This window comes from Tachyglossus aculeatus (assembly GCF_015852505.1).
Source record: "Tachyglossus aculeatus isolate mTacAcu1 chromosome 12 unlocalized genomic scaffold, mTacAcu1.pri SUPER_6_unloc_1, whole genome shotgun sequence".
Taxonomy (NCBI): domain Eukaryota; kingdom Metazoa; phylum Chordata; class Mammalia; order Monotremata; family Tachyglossidae; genus Tachyglossus; species Tachyglossus aculeatus.
The window spans coordinates 2,066,187-2,092,247 of NW_024044828.1; the positions used below are offsets into that span (position 1 = coordinate 2,066,187).

Consider the following 26,061-nt stretch of genomic DNA (forward strand, 5'->3'; position numbering starts at 1 on the left):
AACAAATGATTGGGCAAAATGATTCAGATATTGAAATGCATATTTTCCTAAAATACGAACTTACAGATAAATACTAAGTTGAATAGCGTTTTTTCTAATGGCTCATCAGAGGTCTTCCATATATCAAATATAGGAGTAATGTGGCCTAGTAAAAAAGAGCACAAGACGCGGGAGTTTGGAAACCTAAAGGTTGAAATCCCATTCAACAACTAGACCTTGGGCAAGTCAGTGGAAGTATGCCATTTAACTTCTCTATGCCTCAGTTTCCTCATCTGTAAAAAGGGGACTAAATACCTTCACTCATTCAATCATATTTATTGAGCACTTACTGTGTGCAGAGCACTGTACTAAGCGCTAGATAATGATGGTATTTGTTAAGCGCTTACTATGTACCAAGCACTGTTCAAAGCACTGGGGTAGATACAAGGTAATCAGGTTGTTCCACGTGGGGCTCACAGTCTTAATCCCCGTTTTACAGATGAGGTAACTGAGGCCCAGAGAAGTGAAGTGACTTGCCCGAAGTCACATAGCTGATCAGTGGCGGAGCCAGGATTAGAACCCATGACCTCTTACTTAATCAATCAATCAATCAATCGTATTTATTGAGCGCTTACTGTGTGCAGAGCACTGTACTAAACTCTTGGCTCCCAAGCCCGGGCTTGTTCCACTGAGGCACTAACCTCATTAGGGACAGGAACTGCGCCTGATCAGATTGCATTGTATTTACCCCAGCATTTAGCACAGAGTAAAGGGACATGGGTTCTAATCCCGGCTCCGCCACTGATCAGCTGTGTGACCTTGGGCAAGTCACTTCACTTCTCTGTGCCTCAGTTTCTTTATCTATAAAATGGGGATTAAAACTGTGAGCCCCACGTGGGACAACCTGATTTCCTTGTATCTACCCCCGTGCTCAGTAAGTGCTAAACAAATACCATAAGTATTATTATAGTAAGTGCTTAACTCAGTCCACAATTATTATTATCAAAGAAAAAAACTGCTTTGTGAATAATCCCTATTACATTAGGATTACCCGGTTGAAAAGTGTTAGTCACTATTATTAAACACTGAGAAGCAACGTGGCCCAGTCAGGCCTGAGAGTCGGAGTACTGGGACTCTAATCCCAGCTGTATATATGTATATATGTTTACATGTATTTATTACTCTATTTATTTTATTTGTACATATTTATTCTATTTATTTTATTTTGTTAATATGTCTCGTTCTGTTGTCTGTCTCCCCCTTCTAGACTGTGAGCCCGCTGTTGGGTAGGGACCGTCTCTATATGTTGCCAACTTGGACTTCCCAAGCGCTTAGTACAGTGCTCTGCACACAGTAAGCGCTCAATAAATACGATTGAATGAATAATCTCGCCTCCACCAGTTGGTTGTGTGACCTTCAGCAAGTCACTTAACTTCTCTTGACCTCAGTTCCCACATCTACAAAACGGGCATTCAATCTCTGTGTTCCCTCCTCTTTAGACAGTAAACCTCGTGTGAGACCTGATTTATTTTAGCGCATACCTTAACAAAGACCACAACTATTATTATCATTATTATCATTACTACTAATAATAAACAGATTCAACAATGTAGTCACGAGAGAACAATCAAGGGGAACACAAAATGGTGAGCTTACCTGATGCCCTCCTAGTGAATCGATTTATTACTGGAGCTGTAGAAAAAAGCAAAAAACAGGAGCAGGTTAAACACTGCTATACTACAAAAGATTGCCATCTGCAATCAAGTGCACTGAGCGTTTAAAGTGAAGTTTAATCATTTATTCTATTAGCTGAGGAAGTAAGTTATATGCTAATTTATCCAAACATGCTTAGGTAGCTGAACCAATGTAAATGATAAGAGTATTTCAGTGACACCACGAAAAACTGGCCCAGACCAAAGAATCTAATTCTTAAAAACAATTAAGCTGGCATAGGTTTTCCCTGAAATAAGACTGTTCTACCTGAGGCTATTCATTCTTACATGAATCATAAATATATACAATCATAAATATAATTGAATGAATAAATGACCTACTAAGATAGTCCTCAAACCAAGATGGCCCTTGCTGCCCAGTGTCTATCTTTACTACCAATAATCATGGCTTCACTTTCAGAGTCAGTCATTCAGTCGGTCGTATTTATTGAGCTCTTACTATAGGCAGAGCACTGTGCTCAGCACTTAGGAGCGTACATTATAACAGACACATTCCCTGCCCACAGCGAGCTTCATTCATCCATTCATTCAATCGTATTTATTGAGCGCTTCCTGTGTGCAGAGCACTGTACTAAGCACTTGGAAAGTACAATTCAGCAATAAAGAGAGACAATCCCTGCCCACACCTGGCTTACATTCTAGACACGGGGAAGATGGACATTAAAACAAGTAAACAGGCATCAATATAAATAAATAGAATTATAGATATGTACATATATACATAAGTGTTGTGGGGCGGGGAAAGGGGGGTAAAGCAAAGAGAGTGAGTTGGGGCGACGCAGAGGAGAGGGGAAGCTGAGGAAAAGGGGGCTTAGTCTGGGAAGGCCTCTTGGAAGAGGTGAGCCTTCAGTAGGGCTTTGAAGGAGGTTATTTGGCAGATTGAGAAGCAGCGCGGTTTAGCGGATAGAGTACGGGCTTGGGTTAGAGGTTGTGGATTCTAATCCCATCTCCGCCACCTGTCAGCTTTGTGACTTTGGGCAAGTCACTTAACTTCCCTGGGCCTCAGTGACCTCCTCTGTAAAATGGGGATTAAGACTGTGAGCCCCACGTGGGACAACCTGACACCGCATCTACCCCAGCACTTAGAACAGGGCTTGGCGCATAGTAAGCACTTAACAAATACCACCATCATCATCATCATTTGAGGAGGGAGGGCATTCCAGGCCAGAGGTAGGACGCGGGCCAGGGGTCAATGGCAGGACAGGAGAGAAGGAGGCACAGTGGTTAGCACCAGAGGAGCGGAGGGTGCGGGCTGGGATGGAGAAGGAGAGGAGGGAGGTGAGGTAAGAAAGGGTAGGGACTGTCTCTATATGTTGCCAACTTGTACTTCCCAAGTGCTTAGTACAGTGCTCTGCACACAGTAAGCGCTCAATAAACACGATTGATTGATTGATTGAAGGGGCAAGGTGATGGAGAGCTTTGAAGCCAATAGTGAGGAGTTTCCCATCTAGCATCACTAAACATTTGCTCATTATGGGCAAGGAATTTGTCTCCAGCTCTGTTGTACTGTACTCTCCCAGGTACTTAGTTCAGTGCTCTGCACTCAGTAAGCGCTCAACAAATACCATCGATCGATTCATTAAAATGAAAAATTAAACAATCTCTTACGTCCTGGCCCTTGTCTAGAATGAATTATACCCTGAAAAAGATCAAGTGCCAAGGGACATACAAATCTGTACCTGCAGAGAGACATACAAATTCAGAAGAAGAATACACCTCACTTCATAAAACAGAATTAGATGTTTTAGGGGAGTAACCTTTTCCTCTTCTGCTTGGCTCATTCTCAAAAAGTCTATTAGACTCATTCTCAGAATGCCACAATAATATGATTCAGTTCATCCTAGCTAAACAAACATTAAAAAGGAAAAAAAAAAGAATGTACAGTTCCTAGGGTAAGAAAAAAACATGAAAGTTTAACGTATGCATGTACTATGAAATCATTTCCAGATAAAAACTAGTTTCTCATCTTAGTTTCATAGACAATTTCATCTAAAAATTTGAGATGCTGTTTTAAACCTCTGCCATTTTACTCTGGTTCCAGCTGATAGATTCAGTGACAGTTTATTTTAAGAAATAACTGACAAGGGAATATTTAGACCCAAGGAAAGCATCCTGCTTTCTTACCGAAAGAACTAAGCGATCCAGTTGATGGTAGCAAAATGAGCAGCAAAACAAAAAGACAGTGGAGCAAATTACTATGAAATTACAAATTAATTAACCACGGGCTCGCCTCAGTAGTTACAGTAAGGCTATCTGCTGCATATTTGCAAATGTGCTTCTGGCTGCCACAAATTAAGCTGATGTATGGTCTTTTGGGCAATCTGGGAATAGAGAAGCAGCACGGGCCCAGGAGTTAGAGGGACTGGGTTTTAATCTCCACCACTTGTCTGCTGGGTGACCTTGGGCAATTCACTTCACTTCCCTGTGCCTCAGTTACCTCATCTGTCTCCCCCCCGCAGACTGTAAGTAAGCTTGCTGCGGGCAGGGAATGTGTCTGTTATATTGTTGTACTTTCTCAAGCACTTAGTACAGTGCTCTGCACACAGTGAGCGCTCAATAAATATGACTGACTGACATTTTGAAACACTCAACCCACTACAGCCCCTTCTTGATTTAGCAGGTCCTTTTCAACCCCGCCGTCTGGGACCCCCAAATCCACAAGCCACGGAGAAGGGATGGGGGACCGGGTAGGATGGGGTTAGCATGGTGGGGTTTCCTTGCTGGGTCCCCCCCATCTCCCGGCCCCTCGGAGGCTCCCCATTGGAACTGCTACAAGCGCTTAGTACAGTGCTCTGCACACAGTAAGTGCTCAATAAATACGACTGAATGAACCAACTGCTGAATGTGAGCCGAAGACGTGACCCGTCGATGGTGGTGACCTAATTGCTTCAGTACCATTCGAGGAAAAAATGTTCCATTCCATTCACATTTCAAAAACTGCAGTTTTAAGGGAGAAGTGGTGTGGCCTAGTGGGAAGAAACGCGGGCCTGGGAGCAAGAGGACTTGGGTTCTAATCCCGGTTCTGCCGCTTGTCTGTTGTGTGACCTTAGGCATGTCACTTCTCTGTGCCTCGGTTCCCTCAACTGTACAATGGGGATTAAAATTTTGAGCCCCATGTGGGACCAGGGACTGTCCAAACTGATAGTCTGGATCTACCCCAGCGCTTAGTACAGAGCCAGCCACATTGTCAATGCTTAAGAAGTACAATTACGAAAAAAAAGGATGACTTGAAGAAAATAGTAGTAGGATTGTCCAACTGTGTTAATTTCCCTCTAGAAGAATGAGAGACTGAACAATTTGTTTTCAAGGTATTCAGAGCTCCTATTCTGAGGTTCAAGAAGAATCATCTGGTCCATTTTTCTAAATTCCCTAAATTCTTTTCTAAATTCTTTTCTAAATTCTTTCCTAAATTCTCTGTTGAGCTACCTTTTTTCTTAAAAAAAACGTATTTGTTAAGCACTTACTATGTGCCAACCACTGTACTAAACGGCACTGGGTCCAACCTGATTAGTTTGTAGGTACCCCAATCCATGTCCTACATGGATTCATTCATGTCACAGTCTTCACTCCCATTTTACAGATGCGGGAAGTGAGGCCCAGAGAAGTTCACACAGCAGAGAGGTGGTGGAGCCGAGATTAGATTCCCCGTCCTTCTGCCTCCCGGGCCTGTGGTCTATCTCTTGGTCACACTGTTTCCTAAACTAGAGGGATCTGTTCTGTGTTCTTCGGTTTGTATTTTTAAAATTGAATGCCGTCAATTACTCTGGGAAAATGTACCAAAATTAGTTACAAAACCCACTGACAAATGTCTGCCAAAAGAAACCCCCTTGAAGCAATATTTAGCTCAACACAACTGTTCTGTCACACCCTTTCAGGCAAATGCTCAAATACATAAATGAACAACGGGCATTGATGTCAATATTTTCTGGCACTAAAGGTCTATTGCTGTGCAAAGACACCAGGCCTCTGGTTTTCTACCACATAAACAACACATTTCTCAAGAAAATACAAGCCCAAATATGATACTGCCATTGGGATTTTTAAAGGGGGCACTGGCAACTCTCTGTGCTCAATAAATACCACTGATGGACTGAAATGCCACTGATTCTTTGGGCCTCAGTTTCTTCTTCTGTAAAATGGGGATTCGATCCTTTTCATTCATTCAGTCATGTTTATTGAGCGCTTACTGTGTGCAGAGCACTGGCCTAAGCATTTGGGAGGGTACAATACAACAATAAACACATTGGCTGCCCACAACGAGCATATGGTTTTGGGGCGGGGAGAGACAGATATTAATATAAATAAATTATAGACATGCACATATGTGCTGTGGGGCCGGGAGGGGGGAAAAGCAAAGGTAGCAAGTCAAGGCGACGCAGAAGGGAGTGGGAGAAGAGGAATGGGGGGCTTAGTTAAGGAAGGCCTCTTGAAGGAGATGTGCCTTTAACAAGGCTTAAAAGGCGGGGAGAGTAATTTTCCTACCTGCTCTTACTTAGACTGTGAACCCTATGACTGACAAGGACTTTGTCTAATCTGATTATCTTGTATCTATTCCAGGGTCTAGAATGGTGCTCGGTACATAGTGAGCGCTTAGCAAGAACTACTGAAAGAAACTACAGTTTTTTACCATTAAAATTATATCCCATAACGGACACAATGTTCCTGGATTTTCTAAAGCTTGACAGTCGCTCCTGGGAGCTTCAGGTCGCCTCCTATGCTTGTAGATTTCTGCTGGAAAGTGCCGGTATCCCTGGCCCATAAGGACTGTGAGCCCACTGTTGGGTAGGGACTGTCTCTATATGTTGCCAACTTGTACTTCCCAAGTGCTTAGTACAGTGCTCTGCACACAGTAGGCGCTCAATAAATACGATTGATGATGATGATGACCACCCAATCCAAATGGGGGAGAATAGATACACCAAACAAAAGAATGTAACGCAAACACGTTACAATTCAATCATAAATATTTCAACCATATAAATACACAAGTTAAAAACTACTGGAAGTCTTCAGGTTCCCACACGCTCCAGGGAAATGGTACTTTTTTAAATTTTTTTTAATGGTATTTGTTAAACACTTGCTGTTGACTTATGCTGCGGAGTCACGTCCGACCCGTAGCGACACCACGGTCACATCTCTCCCAGAATGCCCCGTCTCCATCAGCAATCATTCCGGTGGTGGTGGATCCATAGAGTTTTCTTGGTAAAAATCCGGAATTGGTTTACCATTGCCTCCTTCCGCGCAGTCAACGAGTCTCTGCCCTCGACTCTGTCCCCTGCCGCTGCTGCCCAGCACGGGTGAGTTTTGACTTGGAGCCCATTGCCTTCCACTCGCTAGCTACTGCCCAAGCTATCAATCAATCAATCAATCGTATTTATTGAGCGCTTACTGTGTGCAAAGCACTGTACTAAGCGCTTGGGAAGTACAAGCTGGCAACAGATAGAGACAGTTCCTAGAAGTCTAGAAGGGCGAGACAGAGAACAAAACCAAACATGGTTAGGCCTCTCTCTGCTTGACTCTCCCTCCCGTAGTCGAGACTGGAAACGCTCCGGATGTGACCCTGAGAGGGTTAAACACTTACTATGAGTCAAAAGCCCTGTTCTAAACTCTTGGGGTGGATACAAGTTCATCAGGCCAGACACAGTCCCTGTCCCATATGGGGCTCACAGTCTAAATAGGAATGCCAGCATTTTTTTCCCATTTTACAGTTGAGGAAACTGAAGCACCCAGAAGTGAAGCGACTTTCCCGGGGTCCCAAAGCAGACAAGTGATGATGATGATGACTGTGGTATTTGTTAAGCGCTTACTATGTGCCGAGCACTGTACTAAATGCTGAGGTGGGTACAAACAAAGCGGGTTGGACACAGACCCTGTCCCACGTGGGGCTCACGGTCTCAATCCCCATTACAGATGAGGTAACTGAGGCCCAGAGAAGTGAAGTGACTCTCCCAAGGTCACACAGCACACCAGAGGTGGATCCGGGAATAGGATCCATGTCCTTGTGACTCCTCTTTCCCTTCCTCAATTCTTCTCGTGTGCGGCAACTGCATTGCGGGGGCAGATCCAAGTGGCGGAGCCGAGATTAGAACCCAGGTCCTCTGCCTCAGGTCTGCTCTTTCCACTAAGCCACATTAGGTCCCTCAATCAATTACAGCAACTTCCCAGTGTTCTACAAGTCAGGAAGAGAAGTTTGGCTCCAGCAGGGCTGAGCAGGAATGAGTAGTTTGCTCCAGGAATCAAGACGGCAGCAGAGGCCCTTTAGGTCAAATAATGGTACGTAGTGAGTCCTCCTTGTGTGCAGAACACTGTACTAAGCACTTTGGGGAGTACGTAAGTAAGCACGCTCCCCTGCCCTCGAGGAGCTTGAGGACCCAAGATTTTAGCTTCGGCCAGGGCAGGGCTTGGCGGGCGGGCGGGAGGAAGGGAGCGGCGGGCACCCCAAGCATCAGGCGATGACCCTCACAGTGGAGGCTTAGGGTCCTCATCATCATCAATCGATCAATCAATCGTATTTATTGAGCACCTACTATGTGCAGAGCACTGTACTGACCACTTGGGAGAGTACAACAGAATGAGCCCCGATATTCCCCTGCCCATAATGAGCTTACAATGTAGAAGGGGAGACAGACATTAATAGGAATAAGCAATTTATAATACATGATTTAAAGATATGTACATAAATGTGCTTAACGACTAGTTTGAATCTACCCCTGATCTTACAACGGTGCTTGGCACAAGGTGAGGGCTTAAATACCATCATTATCATTATTCTGATGTTCATCAGTGTTCCCCATTGTCATCATCAATGGCATTTCCTGAGGGGTAAAAATAAAGCCGGGGGTTTCTCTAGGAGGGAAGCAGTGCGGCCCAGTGGAAAGTGCACGGGTCTTTGAGTCAGAGGACCTGGGTTCTGAAACCGGCTCTGCCACGTGTCTGCTGTGTGACCTCAGGAAAGTCACTTCTTTGTGCCTCAGTTTCCTCCTCTGTTCTCCCTCCTACTTAGACTGCGAGCCCTGGTGAACCAGGATTGTGTCCAACCTCGTGATCTTGGTATCTACCTGGGTGCTTAGTACAGTCCTTTGAGAAGCAGCGTGGTCTAGTGGATAGAGTGCAGGTCTGGGAATCAGACGGACCTGGGTTCTACTCCCGGTTCTGCCATTTGTCTGCTGTGTGACCTTGGGCAAGTCACTTCACTTCTTTGTGCCTCAGTTACCTCATCCGTAAAATGGGGATTAAGACTATGAGCCCCACGTGGGCAAGGACGGTCTCTATTTGTTGCTGAGTTGTACTTTCCAAGCGCTTGGTACAGTGCTCTGCACACAGTGAGTGCTCAGTGAATATGATTGAATCGATGAATAAATGTGGGACAGGGACTGTGTCCAACCGGATTAGCCTGTATCCTCCCCAGTGCTTAGTACAATGCCCGGCACACAGCAAGCGCTTCACAGATACCATGATTATTATTATTACTTTGCACATATTAAGCACTTGGTGCAACCATCATTATTGCTAATTATTAGGAATTATCAAACGCTCCCAAAGAAGCCGCAGTAGATTAGGATAGAATACCGCCTAATAGAGTCAGAAAGGTTAGTGGAGAGCTCAGTATCATTCCATCCATCTCCCCTGCCACTGACATATAGCGAAGATCAAATCAGTTTAGATCTCTGACCTGGAGCACCACAGAGATTCACGGTTAATCAGGTTCTTCGCTAAATCAGTCTAGGAAGACTCCAATGCTGGCAAGATCCCAGCCAGAGAGCAGTGAGATCCTACAATAGCTTTCCGAATCAGCGCTCTTCTTTCTTCTTAAAGGTCATGATGATAGCAGCATCTTTGAAATCCTGTGGCATTTTGTCGGCATTCCATATGTTGAGGAGGAGTCTGTGCGCGCAAGTGAGCAAAACGTCTCCTCCCTGCTTGAAGATCTCAGCTGGCACAACTAGCTCTCTTCCTCCCTTCAAAGCCCTACTGAGAGCTCACCTCCTCCAGGAGGCCTTCCCAGAATGAGCCCTTTCTCCTCTCCTCCTCCCCACCCCCCCCCGCCCTACCTCCTTCCCCTCTCCACAGCACTTGTGTATATTTGTGCAAATTTATTTCTCTATTTATTTTACTTGTACATATTTACTACTCTGGTTAATGTTGTGCATATAGCTCTAATTCTATTGATTCTGACGATTTTGACACCTGTCTACATGTTTTGTTTTGTTGTCTGTCTCCCTCTTCTAGACCGTGAGCCAATTGTTGGGTAGGGACCGTCTCTATATGTTGCCGACTTGGAATTCCCAAGCGCTTAGGACAGTGCTCTGCACACAGTGAGCACTCAATAAATACGAATGAATGAATTGAATGAATACCACCAGACCCAAGAGCTTTGCCATTCTTCTTGGCTCTAATGACAATGGTGACTTACTTAACAGGCTGAAAGCCGTGTCTCCATCTAGTGATTCTGTAAGCTCCCCAAGGGCAAGGAATGTGCTGATGGTGTATCAATCAATCGTACTTATTGAGCACTTACTAAGTGCAGAGCACTATGCTAAGCACTTGGGAGAATACAACAGAATTAGCAAACGCGTTCCCTATACATAACAGGCATTAACATGAACAAATAAGTAATTTATAATATATGACAAAGATACGTACATAAGTGCTGTGGGGTTGGGGCGAATATTACGTGTCCAAACGTCACAGATTGACATGCATAAGTGACTCAGAAGGGAAAGCGAGCGGGGGAAAAGAAGACTTAATCGGGGAAGGCCTCTTGAAGGAAACAGGGCCTTCAAACAGGGTTCACGTACAGCTGGAGCCAATAAATACCATCGATAATGATCGACAGGCTAACTTTTCTCAGCAGAACATCCTCTTCTAGAGTGGAAGCTATGTTACGGAGATCCTTGAACTGTTTTGGCCGACTCCTTTAGATTCCCTCTATGTGTAAAGGTTTGAGCCAGTCTGTGGCAGTAGCAGTAGAGGCCCTTAGTTTGGTTTCTGCCTGCAGAGACTTGTATCACTTGGCATCTCGACATTTATTCTTTACAAACAGAAGAAGCAACATCATAGACTTCAAAAAGCATCCCATTAGCGAGCGTGGAAAGCCACGTGGCTTAATGGAAAGAGCACGGGCGTGGGAATCAGAGGACCCGGCTTCTGATCCTGATACCGCCACTGGTCTGCTGTGTGACCCTGGACAAGTCACTTGATTTCTCTGTGCTTCAGTTTCCTTAGCCGTAAAATCTACCCTCTAGGATCACACCTGGAGAGTTTCCAGCACTCTACCCGTCTCGACTTTGGGTTGGAGTCAAGCAGAGGCCTACCCATTCCATTCCAGGCTTGGGCAGTGGCTAGCGAGTGGAAGGCAATCCGCTACAAGTCAAAACTCACCTGTGCTGGGCACCAGTGACATGGGAGAGAATCGAGGACAGAGACTAAGGTTTACTGCATGGAAGAAGGCGACGGTAAACCACTTCCATATTTTGGCCAAGAAAACTCTATGGATACACTACCAGAACGACCGCAGATGGAGGTGGGGTGTTTTGGGAGAGATGTGCCCATGGAGTCACTGTGGGTGGGAGATGACTCGACAGCATAAGACAAAAAATGGGGATTTAAATCCTACACCCTCCTACTTAACCTTTGTGCCACATTTGGGTGAGGGATTGGGTCCAACCTGATTATCTTGTACCTACCAGAGTGCCTAACACATAATAAGCCCTTAACAAGTACTCTACTTATTACTTCAGAACAGCGCGTGGCACATAGTAAGCACTTAACAAATACCATAAATTACATTATTAGCCAGTGACATGATGTTCTATAAGGTGCGGTTAATGCATTTCCTATTTCTCCACAATTGCTTTGCACATAGTAAGTGGTTAACAAATACCAAACAAAAAAAATTGGTTAGTTGATCTTGAGTCATTCTCATCAGATCAGACAGACTGTTTTCTGCTAACCAATCCATCGTATTTATTGAGCGCTTACGGTGTGCAGTGTACTAAATGCTTGGGAGAGTACTAAGTTGGTAGACATTGTCCCTGCCTACAACAAGCTTACAGTCTAGATTCCTTACAGTCCTTACAGAACCGTTTCCAGTCCTTAAAGCTTCCTGGCAAGAAAGTATCCCGTGAAGACACCCATCACTTGTTTACAGGGGTGGCAGAAGATAGGGGTTTCTTGTCCTTAATAGGACTGCTTAAACATCACAGAGATCTTGTACGTGAGTTCTCCTCCGGGAGTTTGATGTTCAGTTAGAGAAATCACCTGGTGTTGTCAAGAGTCAAAGTTTGGAACATGCAGGCACTAATCAATCCAACATTAGGGGGGTCACACACAAGAGTAGCAATCTGAACATCATTCAGACAATAGTGCGATCGATAAGGCGTCACCGCACAGATCTGGGTTCACCCAAAATGTCTTTCTCTTGCTCGGTATGTGAAAAGCAGAGTTGGAGACTGAGGTTAATTTTTAGCACATTTACTGGAATGGAGTAGGCCAACCCTCCTCCTCAACCACTTTCTTCTCTCACTACCCCACACTCTTTCTCCTTTCCAGCTAAACTACTCCTCATTCTCCTCTTTCACGACCTTCTTCCTGCTTAGAACTCCCTCCCCCTTCAAAGCCAACAGGTCACAGCTCTCCTCATTTTCACAGTCATTCTGAAATCATAACTCCTTCAGGAGGCCTTCTCGAGTTAATTTCTAATCTCCCATGTCTGTAGATCCTTACTGCCTCTTCAGAACTTCTCTGCCCCCTAAACACTAAGTATTTACAACTTCCCTTTTGTACGTATCTTACACACTCTATTACTTAAGCGCAGATACCTTTTCCTTGTTCATCCTATCTTTAATTGATTTTATTGTCTGTCTCCCTGAGGGCCCTCTCTTGAGGGCAGGGATCATGGCCACTTAATCCAACAGTACTCTCCCAAGCACTTAGTAGTACTATGCTCTGCACACTGTAACACTCAATAAATTACTCTTGTTTAATTTTCCCCTCCCAAGATCCTGAACCCTAAGAATTGAGGCCAGTGGTTCTCCCCCCAGCCCCTCAGAATGGAGACTTGCACCCCTACAGCAAGGGCCTTTGAGGGAACTCAATCTCCTCAACCACTTTGTCTCGTCTCAGAAGGCCTGTTCTCCCTCCTACTTGAACGGAAATCAACTGCATTTATTGAGCGCTTTCTGTGTGCAGAGCACTGTACTAAGCGCTTGGGAAGGTACACGACAACAGAGTTAGTAGGTATGTTCCCTACTAGAAGGGGAAACAGGCGTTAATGTAATGCATAGTTAAGATGCAAATGTTTCCTTCTTTGAGGTACCAAGAAGTGTGTTTCATTGATCCTGATCCTCATAGTGTTAGAAATATTCCCTGATAATAAAACAGCCATGTATTATACGGTCACGTGATTGTCAACCCAATTATCCACACCCACACACCCAAAAGCCCAAGCCAGCACTCATAAAAATGAATACACACACACACACACACACACACACACACAAACACACACACCAGCTTCAATGCCTCAACTGTGCAATAGTAGTATAATTTATTAAGTGCATTCTGTGTGCACAGCACTGTCCTAAACACCGGGGGAGAAAGCACAGGTCGGAATTAGACATGATCCCTGTCCCCTTGGAGGCTTACAATCTAAGAGGGTAGCAGACAGAATACCAGGATCCACTCGAGGCATGGGGAAGGGGAAATTCCAGAGCCTCAACACAGGGTTCACGGAAGAGAAATATCCTCCAGTGCTGAGAAAAAGGGAAATTTTGGTGCCTATTCAAGAGCTGGAGAAGGAAATCAAGAGAATGCCTGGAGGCCTCTGAGAAGACGACATCGGACTTCACGATAGAGACCTAAAGGAAAAGAGGGGGTGGGGAGAGAGAAGGGGGGCTGGGCCGCCTCAGGACAGCAGAGTCCCGAAGACCCGGCTGCAATTTACTCTGGGTACTTTGATGGCTGCGGCATCATCATCATCATCAATCGTATTTATTGAGCGCTTACTGTGTGCAGAGCGGCAGTGACTTATTTCATTCATTCGTCCATTTGAATGAAGCCAACAACACGTGCAGCCGAACCATCCCCTCACCTTGACGCTAATTTCCCAAGTCAACCCAAAACATTGCCCTGGGGGCAGTCCACGGGTCACATCAGGTAAAGTGCGGCTATGCAGGTCTCAAGCCCACTGGTGCTCAGGGGATCGAAGTTCCCTGAGATGTGGTCAGAGGAGAGGAATTCAATCAATCAATCAATCAATCAATCAATCGTATTTATCGAGCACTTACTGTGTGCAGAGCACTGTACTAAGCGCTTGGGAAGTACAAGTTGGCAACATGTAGAGACAGTCCCTACCCAACAGTGGGCTCACAGTCTAGAAGGGGGAGACAGAGAACAAAACCAAACAAATTAACAAAATAAAATAGAATAGAGATAAAGGCACAATAAAGTCAGTGAGAGGGTAAACATTCCAATTCTTGTCCCAGGCTAGGTGTAAAATCCGTGGGCCCAGACAATAACAATAATGATGGCATTTGTTAAGTGCTTACTATGTGCAAAGCACTGTTTTAAGCGCTGAATCTGACTAGGAAGGACACTGGGGATTGCAGTCCTCAGAACCTGGAAAGGTTCATACCAAACTGAAGCTGCCGTGAGATTACAACGGACACTCCGATGTCTCCGGGCTGGTCTCTGGTTTGGCTGAACCCTCTCTGCCGATGAACGGGTCATCCTAATCCATGTGGTGTCTTCCTGATCCCTCCCAAAGAAGCACACGTTTCCAAAAGCTACTCTCGGAAATGGCCCTTCCGCTAAACTCGCCCGGAAGAGAAACGTGAAGGGAACCAAACCTAAGCTCACCTCGATCCAATTTGTCAGCCAGCAGCACTCGGGATCCGTAAATTCCTTAATCAGTCGGTCAGGAGTGATTGTTCCTCTAATGCCAACAAACTCGGTGTACCTCGATCTCGTCTATCTCACCTCCGACCTCTCACGCACGTCCCGCCTCTGGTCTGGAACGCCCTCCCTCTTCGTAACCAAAAGACGCTCACTCTCCCCACCTTCAAAGAGAAGCAGCATGGCTCAGTGGAAAGAGAGCAGGCTTGGGAGTCCGGAGGTCATGGGTTCGAATCCAGACTCCTCCACTTGTCAGCTGTGTGACCCTGGGCAAGCCACTTCACTTCTCTGTGCCTCGGTTACCTCATCTGTAAAAGGGGGATTAAGACTGCGAGCCCCACGTGGGACAACCTGATCACCTTGTATTCCCCCCAGTGCTTAGAACAGTGCTTTGCACATAGTAAGCACTTAATAAATGCCATTATTATTACCTCATCTGTAAAATGGGGATTACGACTGCGAGCCCCATGTGGGACAACCTGATCACCTTGTATTCCCCCCAGTGCTTAGAACAGTGCTTTGCACATAGTAAGCACTTAATAAATGCCATTATTATTATTATTACCTCATCTGTAAAATGAGGATTAAGACTGTGAGCCCCACGTGGGACAACCTGATCACCCCAGTGCTTAGAACAGTGCTTTGCACATAGTAAGCACTTAACAAATACCATCATTATTATTATTATTCAAAGCCTTTATTGAAGGCACATCTCCTCCAAAAGGCCTTCCCCGACTAAGTCCTAATTTCCTCTTCTCCCACTCCCTTTGGTGTCACCCTCGTGCTTGGATTTGCTGCCTTTATTCATCCCTCCCTCAGCCCCACATCATTTATGCACATAGCCGAAATTTATTTCTTTATATGAATGCCTGCCTCCCCCTCTAGACTGTAAGCTTGTTGTGGGCAGGAAACTAATCTACCAATTCCGTTCTACTGTTACACTGTACTCTCCCAACTGCTGAGTAAAGTGCTCCGCACACAGTAAGCACTCAATAAATACAACTGATTGGTCGATATCGGACCGGGGGCAGAGAAACGACAACAAAAGATTCGAAGCCTCCGAAGTGAATAGGGCAGGGAGGAAAAGGGATTTCACGCTCCTGACGAGATGGGGGAATCTGTCTGGTTACGGAAAGGTAAGACATATATAAAAAGACGAAGAACCAGAGTAGGATAAGCAGGAAACCTCTCCTGGATTCGTCATAATGATAATAATAATGATAATGATTGGGGTGTTTGTTAAGAGCTTACTATGAGCCAAGCAACATGGCCTAGTGGATAGGTCATGGGCCTGGGAGTTGGAAGGACCTATTGCTTGTTTGTGATCTTGGGCAAGTCACTTAACTTCTCTGTGCCTCAGTTCCCTCAACTGCTAAATGGGGATTAAATACCTGTTCTCTCTTCTACTTAGACTGCGAGCCCATGAGGGACAGGGACCGTGTACGAGGTAATTAATTTGTACCTACCCCAGAGCTTAGAATGGTGTTTGACACATAATAAGTGCCATCAAGTGCCACAGTAAGTGCCATTAACAAATAACATTTTTTAAAAAAACCAACATTGTGCTCAATGCTGGGGTAGGTAGAAGAGCATCGGGTCAAACATGGGACTCACACTCCACGTAGGAGGGAGAACAGGTATTAAATTCCCATTTGGCAGAGAGAAGTGAAATGATTTGCCCAAGGTCACACAACAAGACAGGTGGCTGCGCAGGATTAGAACTCAGGTTTTCTGACTCGCAGGACTGGGCCCCAGCCCAGAAACATGACCTAAAGGCACGTGTCCTGGATCTGTTGGGGCCATTCCAGAGTTTCTTTTTCAGCAAGCGTCATAATCCAGCTGGCATTCAAGCTCTGCACATGCTGTTCACCTGGGAAAGGTTGCCTACGATATTGTTGGCAACGGGATTGCCTCAAACCTCTCCTCACAGAGAGTGCCGCATTGAGGTGCCATTCATAAAAATTTTCCCGACAAGCAAACCCATCTCGATTACTTCCAGTAAGGGAAAGTCTCTTTACCAGGAGAGCTTTTTCTAGTTCAGCCTCAATGCCCTCAGGTTTGTGACCCGATTGCTTCCTGAATACTGTGCCTTGTCATAAGCTTTAAATCTGGAACCAGTGTTCTCAGAGCAGGTACCCAAATTCCTAAGTACCCAAATTCTGTCTATTACGGATAAGACAGCTACGTTAACGGATTTTATGTTGAGCTGGCGAGGTTCCATGGTAGAATAGCTGACTATTTCTTCACTGGAGGTAAAATGGCTGTGTCCTCCTTCATTCTGGTGACTCTCTCAGGCTCTGCCACTTGTCTGCTGTGTGACCTTGGGCAAATCAATTGACTTCTCTGTGGAAAATGTGAGCCCCATGTGGAACAGGGACTGTGTCCAACCTGAACAGTTTGCATCTATCCCAGGGCTTAGACAACTGCTTGACACATACTAAGTACTTAACAAATACCATCATCATCATTCTGATTTCATTGAGGGTTCACCTGCAGTACAAGAGCATTGAACAGCGCAGTCCTGTGCGGTCAGTGCCAAATGTTTCAGCCCTCCTACCTACTGAGGAGCGAGTGGATTGAGCACAGGCCCGGGAGTCAGAAGGTCATGGATTTTAATCCTGGCTCAGCCACTTGTCTGCTGTGTGACCTTGGGAAAGTCACTTCACTTCTCTGGGCCCCAGTTATATCATCTATAAAACGGGGATTGAGTCTGTGAGCCCCAAGGGGGACAGGGACTGTGTCCAACCCGATTTGCTTGTATCCATCCCAGAGCTTAGTACACATAGTAAGTGCCAGAACACTCTGGGCATGTCACTCCCCTTCTCAAAAACCTCCAGTGGTTGCCTATCAACCTTCGTACGAAGCAAAAACTCCTCACTGTTGGCTTCAAAGCTCTCCATCACCTCGCCCCCTCCTACCTCACTGTGAAAAAGGGATTCTCTAGCTTTTAAGTATGCTAAAGAAAAAGGATTTTAAAATTGAAATGTAATCATTTCCCACCTGACCATTTTGAAAAAAACAATCACCACAATGGAAAGAAATACATAATCAATAATGCAGCGGTATATCATCCTTTGAGTTCCCTAATTAAGGAGTACAGGGAATTTTAAAAGATAATTCATCTTTATCTATTCTTCAAAATGGGTTTATTTCGACTAAGTACAATCGAAAATTTTGCATGCAGCATTCAGAATACTGAATATTACATACTGCCCCTGGAGGTTCTTTCAAAAACATTATATGATAGTTAAACATTTACTGTTCTACTGATGCAGATTACATCCTTATAAAATAACTTTTAAAAATGGGCTTCTCCGGTAATATCCAAAATGTGTCAGGAGAAGATTTCCCAGATTCTTTCCATTTATATGTAGGATGCTGAAAAGCAGTCACATTTTATTTTCAACAGAGGCATGAACAAAACCTTAATATCCAGAAATTTGCTAGGGACTAAAGAAGGAGAGTTTCCTCAATAGTTTCCCGGTTAACTCTTTTCTTCCGCAATGTACGTCACTGTGGACACTCCCTCAAATGCAAAACAAATTTATACTTTACATCAAATGACCTAACCAGTCCACTAATCACTATTTGAAAGCATGGTTTTCTTGTCATCAAATCCCAGTTTGAAAGCCAAACCTAGAATCTAACACTAGATATAGTTCAATGCTTCTTCGTCACCATTCTCTTTCAACTGACGACTACATTAACAGTTTCAATATTTTGGGCCAATATAATGAATGATGTAATCATTCTCAGCAGGATTCCAAACCACTCTGAAAATCAGCAGCAGCCGATCAATAACCGCTAATTCTCACTAATTACATAACTCACGGAGCTTTGGTCTGTAAAGGACAGAGTGAAAAGATATGGGTTATATTACCACGCAGCAAAACTTTCCAGTAAATTCTAAACGTGACTGCCACTTGGGCAAAATTGCCCACTTATTTAATTGCTTTGGAAATAAAAACACCTCAAGCTTTGTTAAGAATATTTTTTTTATCCCACGGGCATAAAACCATTACAATTAACTTCCCTACTACATCTTATAATTTTAATGGTTATTCTGAAAGGAAGCCATTCAACTGAAAAACTGTCCGTTATAGCGAGACATACCAAAGGTTAAAATCTGCCTGAAAACACTACTTAATAGTATCGAAGTAACTTGAGGAGGCCAATATTTCGGTGGGCTAAGACGGTATTTCCATTAGCGGACTCTTTCCTTTTTTAAATTATTTTAATGCCTATTGTTGGGAACTCGTGCCCAGCAGAAGGCGAGCGCTTTCAAGAGGGAATTAGTTGTAGCTAGTCCCCCTGACGTATGTCTCTGCCTTCTAATAAATCTTATCAGCTATAGAACCTGAACAGGTTCTTAGTGGTGGATGTGCAGGTATTAGCCTGAAGAGAAATAGGGCACTGCAATCTTTCTTTGCCCTCCTCAGAGCGATGATAATTTCCTAGGACTCACGCCGGGCAGGTAGTTTTACCCTACGGGAAAATCATATTTAAGGCTCTCAGTGTGTTCCTGGAGTATATGCCGAGGCGTTCTTAGGATCACACTATTTCGTGCCGGAATGGACTTTAAGAGGTCACCGAGGGCCAGCTAATCCATGACCTCTAGGCCATCGCAGGGGGGTAATCTTTTTTACTCAGAGAGACTCCACACCTCCGTGGTAACCCATTTCGGTGCGGAACAATCATCATCACCAGGAACCTCTCCTTAAAGCTGCACGCTGCAGCTTCAGTCTGCTTCCTCTTGTTCTGTCCTCAATGGAAACGAAGAATAAATTAGTCACCCTGCCCTGTGGATCCATCTTTATTATTAAATCACCCCTCAGTCACCTCTTCCCCAGGTCGAATAAGCCTAGCTCCTTTCCTCCTTCTTCTAGGTCTTCGCTTCAGGGGCTCTCCTCTGATTTCCTCACCGTATCCCTGTCGGTGTCGGAGCCCAGAACAGGACAGACTATTTTAATAGGGGTTTGGCTAAGAGGAGCTTAGAGCCATCCATGGTAGCTACATGCACTGGGGTGGGGCTGGTTTTTTACCTAAATTGCTCCACTGTCGGGTCATGATCCGTTGGGTCACCCAGGAGGGCCCCGCGGATCTTCTCCTGCCCCTCTGGCCCTTTGGCTCATTCCGCCTCCTCCTCAGCTAGGGGTGACCCGCCAGTTTGTTTTCCTTCCCAGCCCTTTTTGCAGTTTTATCCGGTGTGCTTCTGACCATTTACTCCAGATTTCCACAGCCGCCGGGAAGTCTGACCCTACCTTCCAAATTCCTGGGCACCTTTCCCTCCCTGGTTGGTGCCAACTGGAATAGAACATGCCCCCAGCTCGCTTATTCGGGCCAGGGACTGACCTGAGGGCTGCTCCACCCGGGAGTCGGGGGAAAAACCTGCCTCCAGGCTATTTACTGGGCGTTCCGAACAATTTATTGAGGAGTACGAAGTGAGGGTAAAAAAAAATCTCTGTAAAGACGAGAATGATGGCATCTAATGCTTTCCCTAAATCAACCAGGGTTATGTTTCTGAGATAGAATGCTTGATTTCTCGCAGTAGGATTTGCTCTTTACGACAATATACTGACTGTTACCCAGTTCTCATTAGAGTCTCGGCAGATCACATCTGTGGTGATTTTGCTTGTATTTTTCCAGGTATACAAGCTAAGCTTATTACGCTGAAAATTCCGGGGTCCTCTCTGGTCCCACACTTTAATTAAAGATGCTCTGTTGGCTTTTACCCAATCTTGACACATGCCTTTCCCTTCCATATATCCTCAAAGATTTTTACTAGTGGGTTCTCAGTTCCTGAACAGTGCTTGGCACATACTAAGCGCTTAACAAATATCATCATCATCTTTTAAGCATCCCGTGATGCAAATCTCAGGATACGTACAGTTTAATCCAATTAATTTCTTTAAATTGTGCTTCCCTACTCCACTCATCCCTACTCTGTTACCTATCTCTGTTCCCAGTTTACACAGCGCGTTTTTTTTCCAAGACAAAGGTTAAAAAAAAAATTAAGAAAAGCATTAGGCACCTTCGCATTTTGCTGTCATCTACTAACTGTTTTACTTCTCTGGCTAATACGTAGGTAAAAAGTGTCTTATTCTCCGACTGTTCCAAGAAAAGCAAACCCAGGAGACTATAATCACCTCACGTTAAGAGGCACTGAAAAGGTCAATCTAATAAATCATCTTCCAGTTCCTTCATTTGGCATTGATTTCACGGTACTCTCCACTAGAGCTGGTTGAAACACCAGTTTCTTTGTAACCTCCTAACACGCTTTAGCATACGCCTCAGAACAGAAAGAAATACTTTCTGGACCCCTACATTAACAAAATATCTGAAGCAAAGCATCAAAGTCCCATCTTAAAACGATCTGTAAGATTAAATACCCAATATGCCTAAACATAAATTTAAAGGCGTAAAATCTGGTGCAGTGCTTCACGTATATTTGTTCTGCATCACAAAGGAGAAAGCCCGGTCACATGCACCTACAGAAAATATTACTAGAATCTTAGGATAAAGATAGGACTCGGTCATGTGGTGGCAATCCACGAATGTAAGCAGAAAGTAGACGACTTGCCACTGGCACTTGAGAAAACGATTCTTTGCTTTTCATTCATTTTCCTTATAGCAGTGGTACCTGGCACGGTCTCTACAATTTCTCACTAGCGTTTCATTCTGAGGACAAGCAGCAAGCCTTCGAAACTACTTAGACCGCCTTTCACGCTACCGTCTAAATAGCACATACGTACATCTACATCTCTCTCCACCGGGAGGGAGATGTAGATGTGCTTTAATCTTAAAAACTGGTTTCCCCATGCCTCTTTTGTGTCCCATCCAAATGACTGAAACAAATATGTGTGACCTTGGACGTAAGAGCCGACATTCCTCCAGGAGCCAAAAGCCTTTTGTCCCCTAATGGTTTTCTAACCCGGATTCAGCTTTCGGATTCTGGCTCCTCTTCTCTCCCGCCCATCTAACACAGTATCGCACTTCGACGTCAACCATATTATCAACCCTCTCTCCTGTGATTTTCTAGCAATTCACGATGCTTAGAAACCTCGAGCATGGGGTCAGGCCATTCAGCCGGCAATCGCTTCATTCACAATTTAATTTTCTCCTTTCTCCCTGGTCTCTTCCAATCATCACCAACCGCCTGAAACCCAACCCGTCCGGTTGTTCTGCCAAATGCCCACCTTGGCCTGGCCTGGCCTGGCCTGCCCTCCTCTCCCCACTCTTCAAATGAGGAAATCCCAAGTAAAATTGGGAGGGAACCTCGCAGAGCTTCGCCGTTCCCCTCCTCCGAGCTCTGATATCGGGGAGGAGGGGGAGGGGGGGCGGTGACAAGGGATGGGGTGACACTGGAACAGAGAGAGAAAGGTGGGCGAAAGGCAGAGATGGATATGGGTGATGAGGGGGTGGAAGAGATGGCAAGGTAGAACAGGGTAGGAGGTGGGCGTCAGGAGGTGGGCGATGATGCGGGGGGACAGGAGGTGGGCGACGGAGGGGAGACAGGAGAGGGGTGAGGATGAGGTGGGCACCAGAGGAGGGGGGATGGGAAGTGGGTGTCAGGAGGTGGGGGGACTGGAGGTGGGTGTCAGAGAAGGGGGGGTATGAGGTGGGCAAGGAGAGGGGGGGCAGGAGGTGGGTGTCAGAGGGAGTACAAGAGGTTGTCAAGGCTGAGGCGGGCAGGATGGGGCAAGGAGATGGAGGATCAGGAGGGAGGCAAGGATGAGGGGGACAGGAGGGGGCAAGAAAAGGGGAACAAGAGGTGGGCAAGGATAAGGGGGGGCAGGAGAGGGGCAAAGATAAGGGAGACAGGAGGTGGGTAAGGATAAGGGGAACAGGAAGTAGGCAAGGATAAAGGAGACAGGAGGTGGGCAAGGATAAAGGAGACAGGAGGTGGGTACGGATAAGGGGGACAGGAGGGGGGTGTCAGAGGGGGTACAGGAGGTTGGCAAGGCTGAGGGGGACAGGATGGGGCAAGTATGTGGGGGATCAGGAGGGGGGCAAGGAGAAGGGGGGCAGGAGGTGGGCAAGAATAAAGGGGACAAGAGATAGACAAGGAGAAGGGGGCAGGAGGGGGCTGTCAGAGGGGGTAGAGGAGGTTGGCAAGGTTGAGGGGAGCAGGATGGGGCATGGATGTGGGGGATCAGGAGGGGGGCAAGGACGAGGGGGACAGGAGGGGGGCAAGGATAAAGAAGGGCAGGAGGTAGACAAAGAGAAGGATAAGGGGAGGCAAGAGAGGGGAAAGGATAAGGGAGACAGGAGGTTGGTGAGGATAAGGGGGACAGGAAGTGGGCAAGGATAAAGGGGACAGGAGGAGGGCAAGAAGAAGGGGGAGTAGGAGGGGGGTGTCAGAGGGGGTAGAGGAGGTTGGCAAGGCTGAGGGGGGTGAGGAGGGAGCAAGGATGAGGGGGATCAGGAAGGGGGCATGGATGAGGGGGACAGGAATGGGCAGGGATAAAGAGGAACAGGAGGTGGACCAAGAGAAGAGGGGCAGGAGGTGGGCAAGGAGAAGGGGGATAGGAGGGGGCATCAAAGGTGGTAGAGGAGGTTGGCAAGGAGAAGGGGGCAGGAGGGGGTATCAGAGGGGGTAGAGGAGGATGGCAAGGCTGAGGGGGGTGAGGAGGGGGCAAGGATAAAGGGGACAGGAGGAGGGCAAAGAGAAGGAGGGCAACAGAGGGGTAAGGATAAGGGAGACAGGAGGTGGGTGAGGATAAGGGGGACAGGAAGTGGGCAAGGACAAAGGGGACAGGAGGAGGGCAAGGAGAAGGGGGGGCAAAAGGGGGGTATCAGAGAGGGTAGAGGAGGTTGGCAAGACTAAGGGGGGTGAGGAGGGGGGCGAGGCTGAGGGAGATGAGGAGGGGGGCAAGGATGTGGGGTATCAGGAGGGGGCAAGGAGAAGGGGGGCAGGAGGGAGGTATCAGAGGGGGTAGAGGAGGTTGACAAGACTGAGGGGTGAGGAGGGAGCAAGGATGAGGGGGATGAGGAGGGGGGCAAGGAGAAGGGGGGGCAGGAGGGGAGTGTCAGAGGGGGTAGAGGAGGTTGGCAAGGCTGAAGGGGCTGGGAAAGGGGCAAGGAGAAGGGGGGCAAGAGGTAGGTGACAGAGGGGGTAGGAGAGGTTGGCAAGGCTGAAGGGGCTGAGGAGGGGGCAAGGATAAAGGGGACAGGAGGGGGGCAAGGAGAAGGGGGACAGGAGGGAGGTGACAGAGGGGGTAGGGGAGGTTGGCAAGGCTGAAGGGGCTGAGAAACGGGAAAGGAGAAGGGGGGCAGGAGGGGGTGACAGAGCGGGTAGGGGAGGTTGGCAAGGCTGAAGAGGCTGAGAAACGGGCAAGGATAAAGGGGACAGGAAGGGGGCAAGGAGAAGGGGGCAAGAGGAGGGTGTCAGAGGGAGGTAGAAGAGGTTGGCAAGGCTGAAGGGGCTGAGAAGGGGGCAAGGAGAAGGGGGGCAAGAGGGGGTGACAGAGGGGGTAGAAGAGGTTGGCAAGGCTGAAGGGGCTGAGGAGGGGGCAAGAATAAAGGGGACAGGAGAGGGGCGAGGAGAAGGGGGGCAGGAGAGGGGTGTCGGGGGGTAGAGGAGGTTGGCAAGGCTGACGGATGTAGGGGATGAGGAGGAGGAGATGGGCACGGCTGCGGGCTGGCGAGGAGGAGGAGGCTGGGGAGGGTCCTCACCGGTGAACTCGGTGGCCCCCAGGCCGGGCAGGGCGGCGGGGGCGGCGGGGCCTGCGGGGGCGGCGGGGGCGGCGGGGGGCTCGTCGTCCTCCTCGTCCTCGTCGTCGGTGCGCGGGGGCTCCTCGGAGAAGTTGACGCCCCGGGCGGGGCCCGGGCGGGGCCGCCCCTCGGGGCTCCCGGGCCGGGGGCTGCCGCCGCCGCCGCCACCGCTGCTGTCGCTGCCGCTGCCGCTGCCGCTGCCGGCGGCCCCCGGGCCGGCCCGGGCCCGGCTCTCCCGGCGGAGGCGGGTGAAGTGTCGCAGGGCGAAGTCGAGCAGGTCCCCGGGCTGGTGGCGGAGCACCTCCACCGTGAAGCCCTGCAGCAGCTCCGTCAGCCCCGCGGGGATGTCGATGCTCATCCCGCCGGGGGCCCGGGGCCGGGGGCCGCCCCGACGGCAGCGGGACCCGCGGACGACCGACCACGGAGGACGGGGGACGGAGGATGGAGGAGGAGGGATAGAGGGATGGAGGAGGGAGGACCAAGCCCACGTGACCCCGGAAACCATGGCAACCGCTCCGCCAATCCGGAGCCGTCCCTCCGCCCGCTCACGAGGTTTCAGCCCCTCATCCATTCAGTCGTATTTATTGAGCGCTTACTACTAAGAATAACGACGGCATTTGTTAAGGGAAGGTGCAAAACCCTGTTCCAAGCGCTGCGGGAGGGGGATGCGAGGTGATCAAGCCACCCCGCCTGGGGCTCACAGGCTTCATCCCCGTTTTTACGGAGGACGGGCTCAGAGAAGTGAAGCGACTGGCCCAAGGTCACACGGCGGGCTGGTGGTGGGGCCGGGATTCGAACCCATGACCTCCGACTCCAAAGCCCGGGCTCTTGGGCTCAGGGAAGTGAAGCGACTGGCCCAAGGTCACACGGCGGGCTGGTGGTGGGGCCGGGATTCGAACCCATGACCTCCGACTCCAAAGCCCGGGCTCTTGGGCTCAGGGAAGTGAAGCGACTGGCCCAAGGTCACACGGCGGGCTGGTGGTGGGGCCGGGATTCGAACCCCTGACCTCCGACTCCAAAGCCCGGGCTCTTGGGCTCAGGGAAGTGAAGCGACTGGCCCAAGGTCACACAGCGGGCTGGTGGTGGGGCCGGGATTCGAACCCCTGACCTCCGACTCCAAAGCCCGGGCTCTTGGGCTCAGGGAAGTGAAGTGCCTGGCCCAAGGTCACACGGCGGGCTGGTGGTGGGGCCGGGATTCGAACCCCTGACCTCCGACTCCAAGCCCGGGCTCTTGGGCTCAGGGAAGTGAAGCGACTGGCCCAAGGTCACACGGCGGGCTGGTGGTGGGGCCGGGATTCGAACCCATGACCTCCGACTCCAAAGCCCGGGCTCTTGGGCTCAGGGAAGTGAAGCGCCTGGCCCAAGGTCACACGGCGGGCTGGTGGTGGGGCCGGGATTCGAACCCATGACCTCCGACTCCAAGCCCGGGCTCTTGGGCCCAGAGAAGTGAAGCGACTGGCCCAAGGTCACACGGCGGGCTGGTGGTGGGGCCGGGATTCGAACCCATGACCTCCGACTCCAAAGCCCGGGCTCTTGGGCTCAGGGAAGTGAAGCGACTGGCCCAAGATCACACGGCGGGCTGGTGGTGGGGCCGGGATTCGAACCCCTGACCTCCGACTCCAAAGCCCGGGCTCTTGGGCTCAGGGAAGTGAAGCGACTGGCCCAAGGTCACACGGCGGGCTGGTGGTGGGGCTGGGATTCGAACCCCTGACCTCTGACTCCAAAGCCCGGGCTCTTGGGC

General features: G+C 48.1%; 1 protein-coding gene across 1 annotated transcript in view; it reads right to left on the reverse strand.

The window, feature by feature from the left end:
* PRKAR2B (protein kinase cAMP-dependent type II regulatory subunit beta) overlaps window positions 1–24,748 on the reverse strand; it is a 116,847-nt gene extending 92,099 nt beyond the window's left edge. The window contains exons 1-2 of the mRNA XM_038741462.1: window positions 24,282–24,748; window positions 1,636–1,671 (exon numbers count right to left, since the gene is read on the reverse strand). Of these exons, the coding sequence (XP_038597390.1) occupies window positions 1,636–1,671; window positions 24,282–24,678 (433 nt within the window). The 5' untranslated portion in view covers window positions 24,679–24,748. The remainder of the gene's footprint in view (window positions 1–1,635; window positions 1,672–24,281) is intronic.
* Between the last annotated feature and the right edge of the window lie 1,313 nt (window positions 24,749–26,061).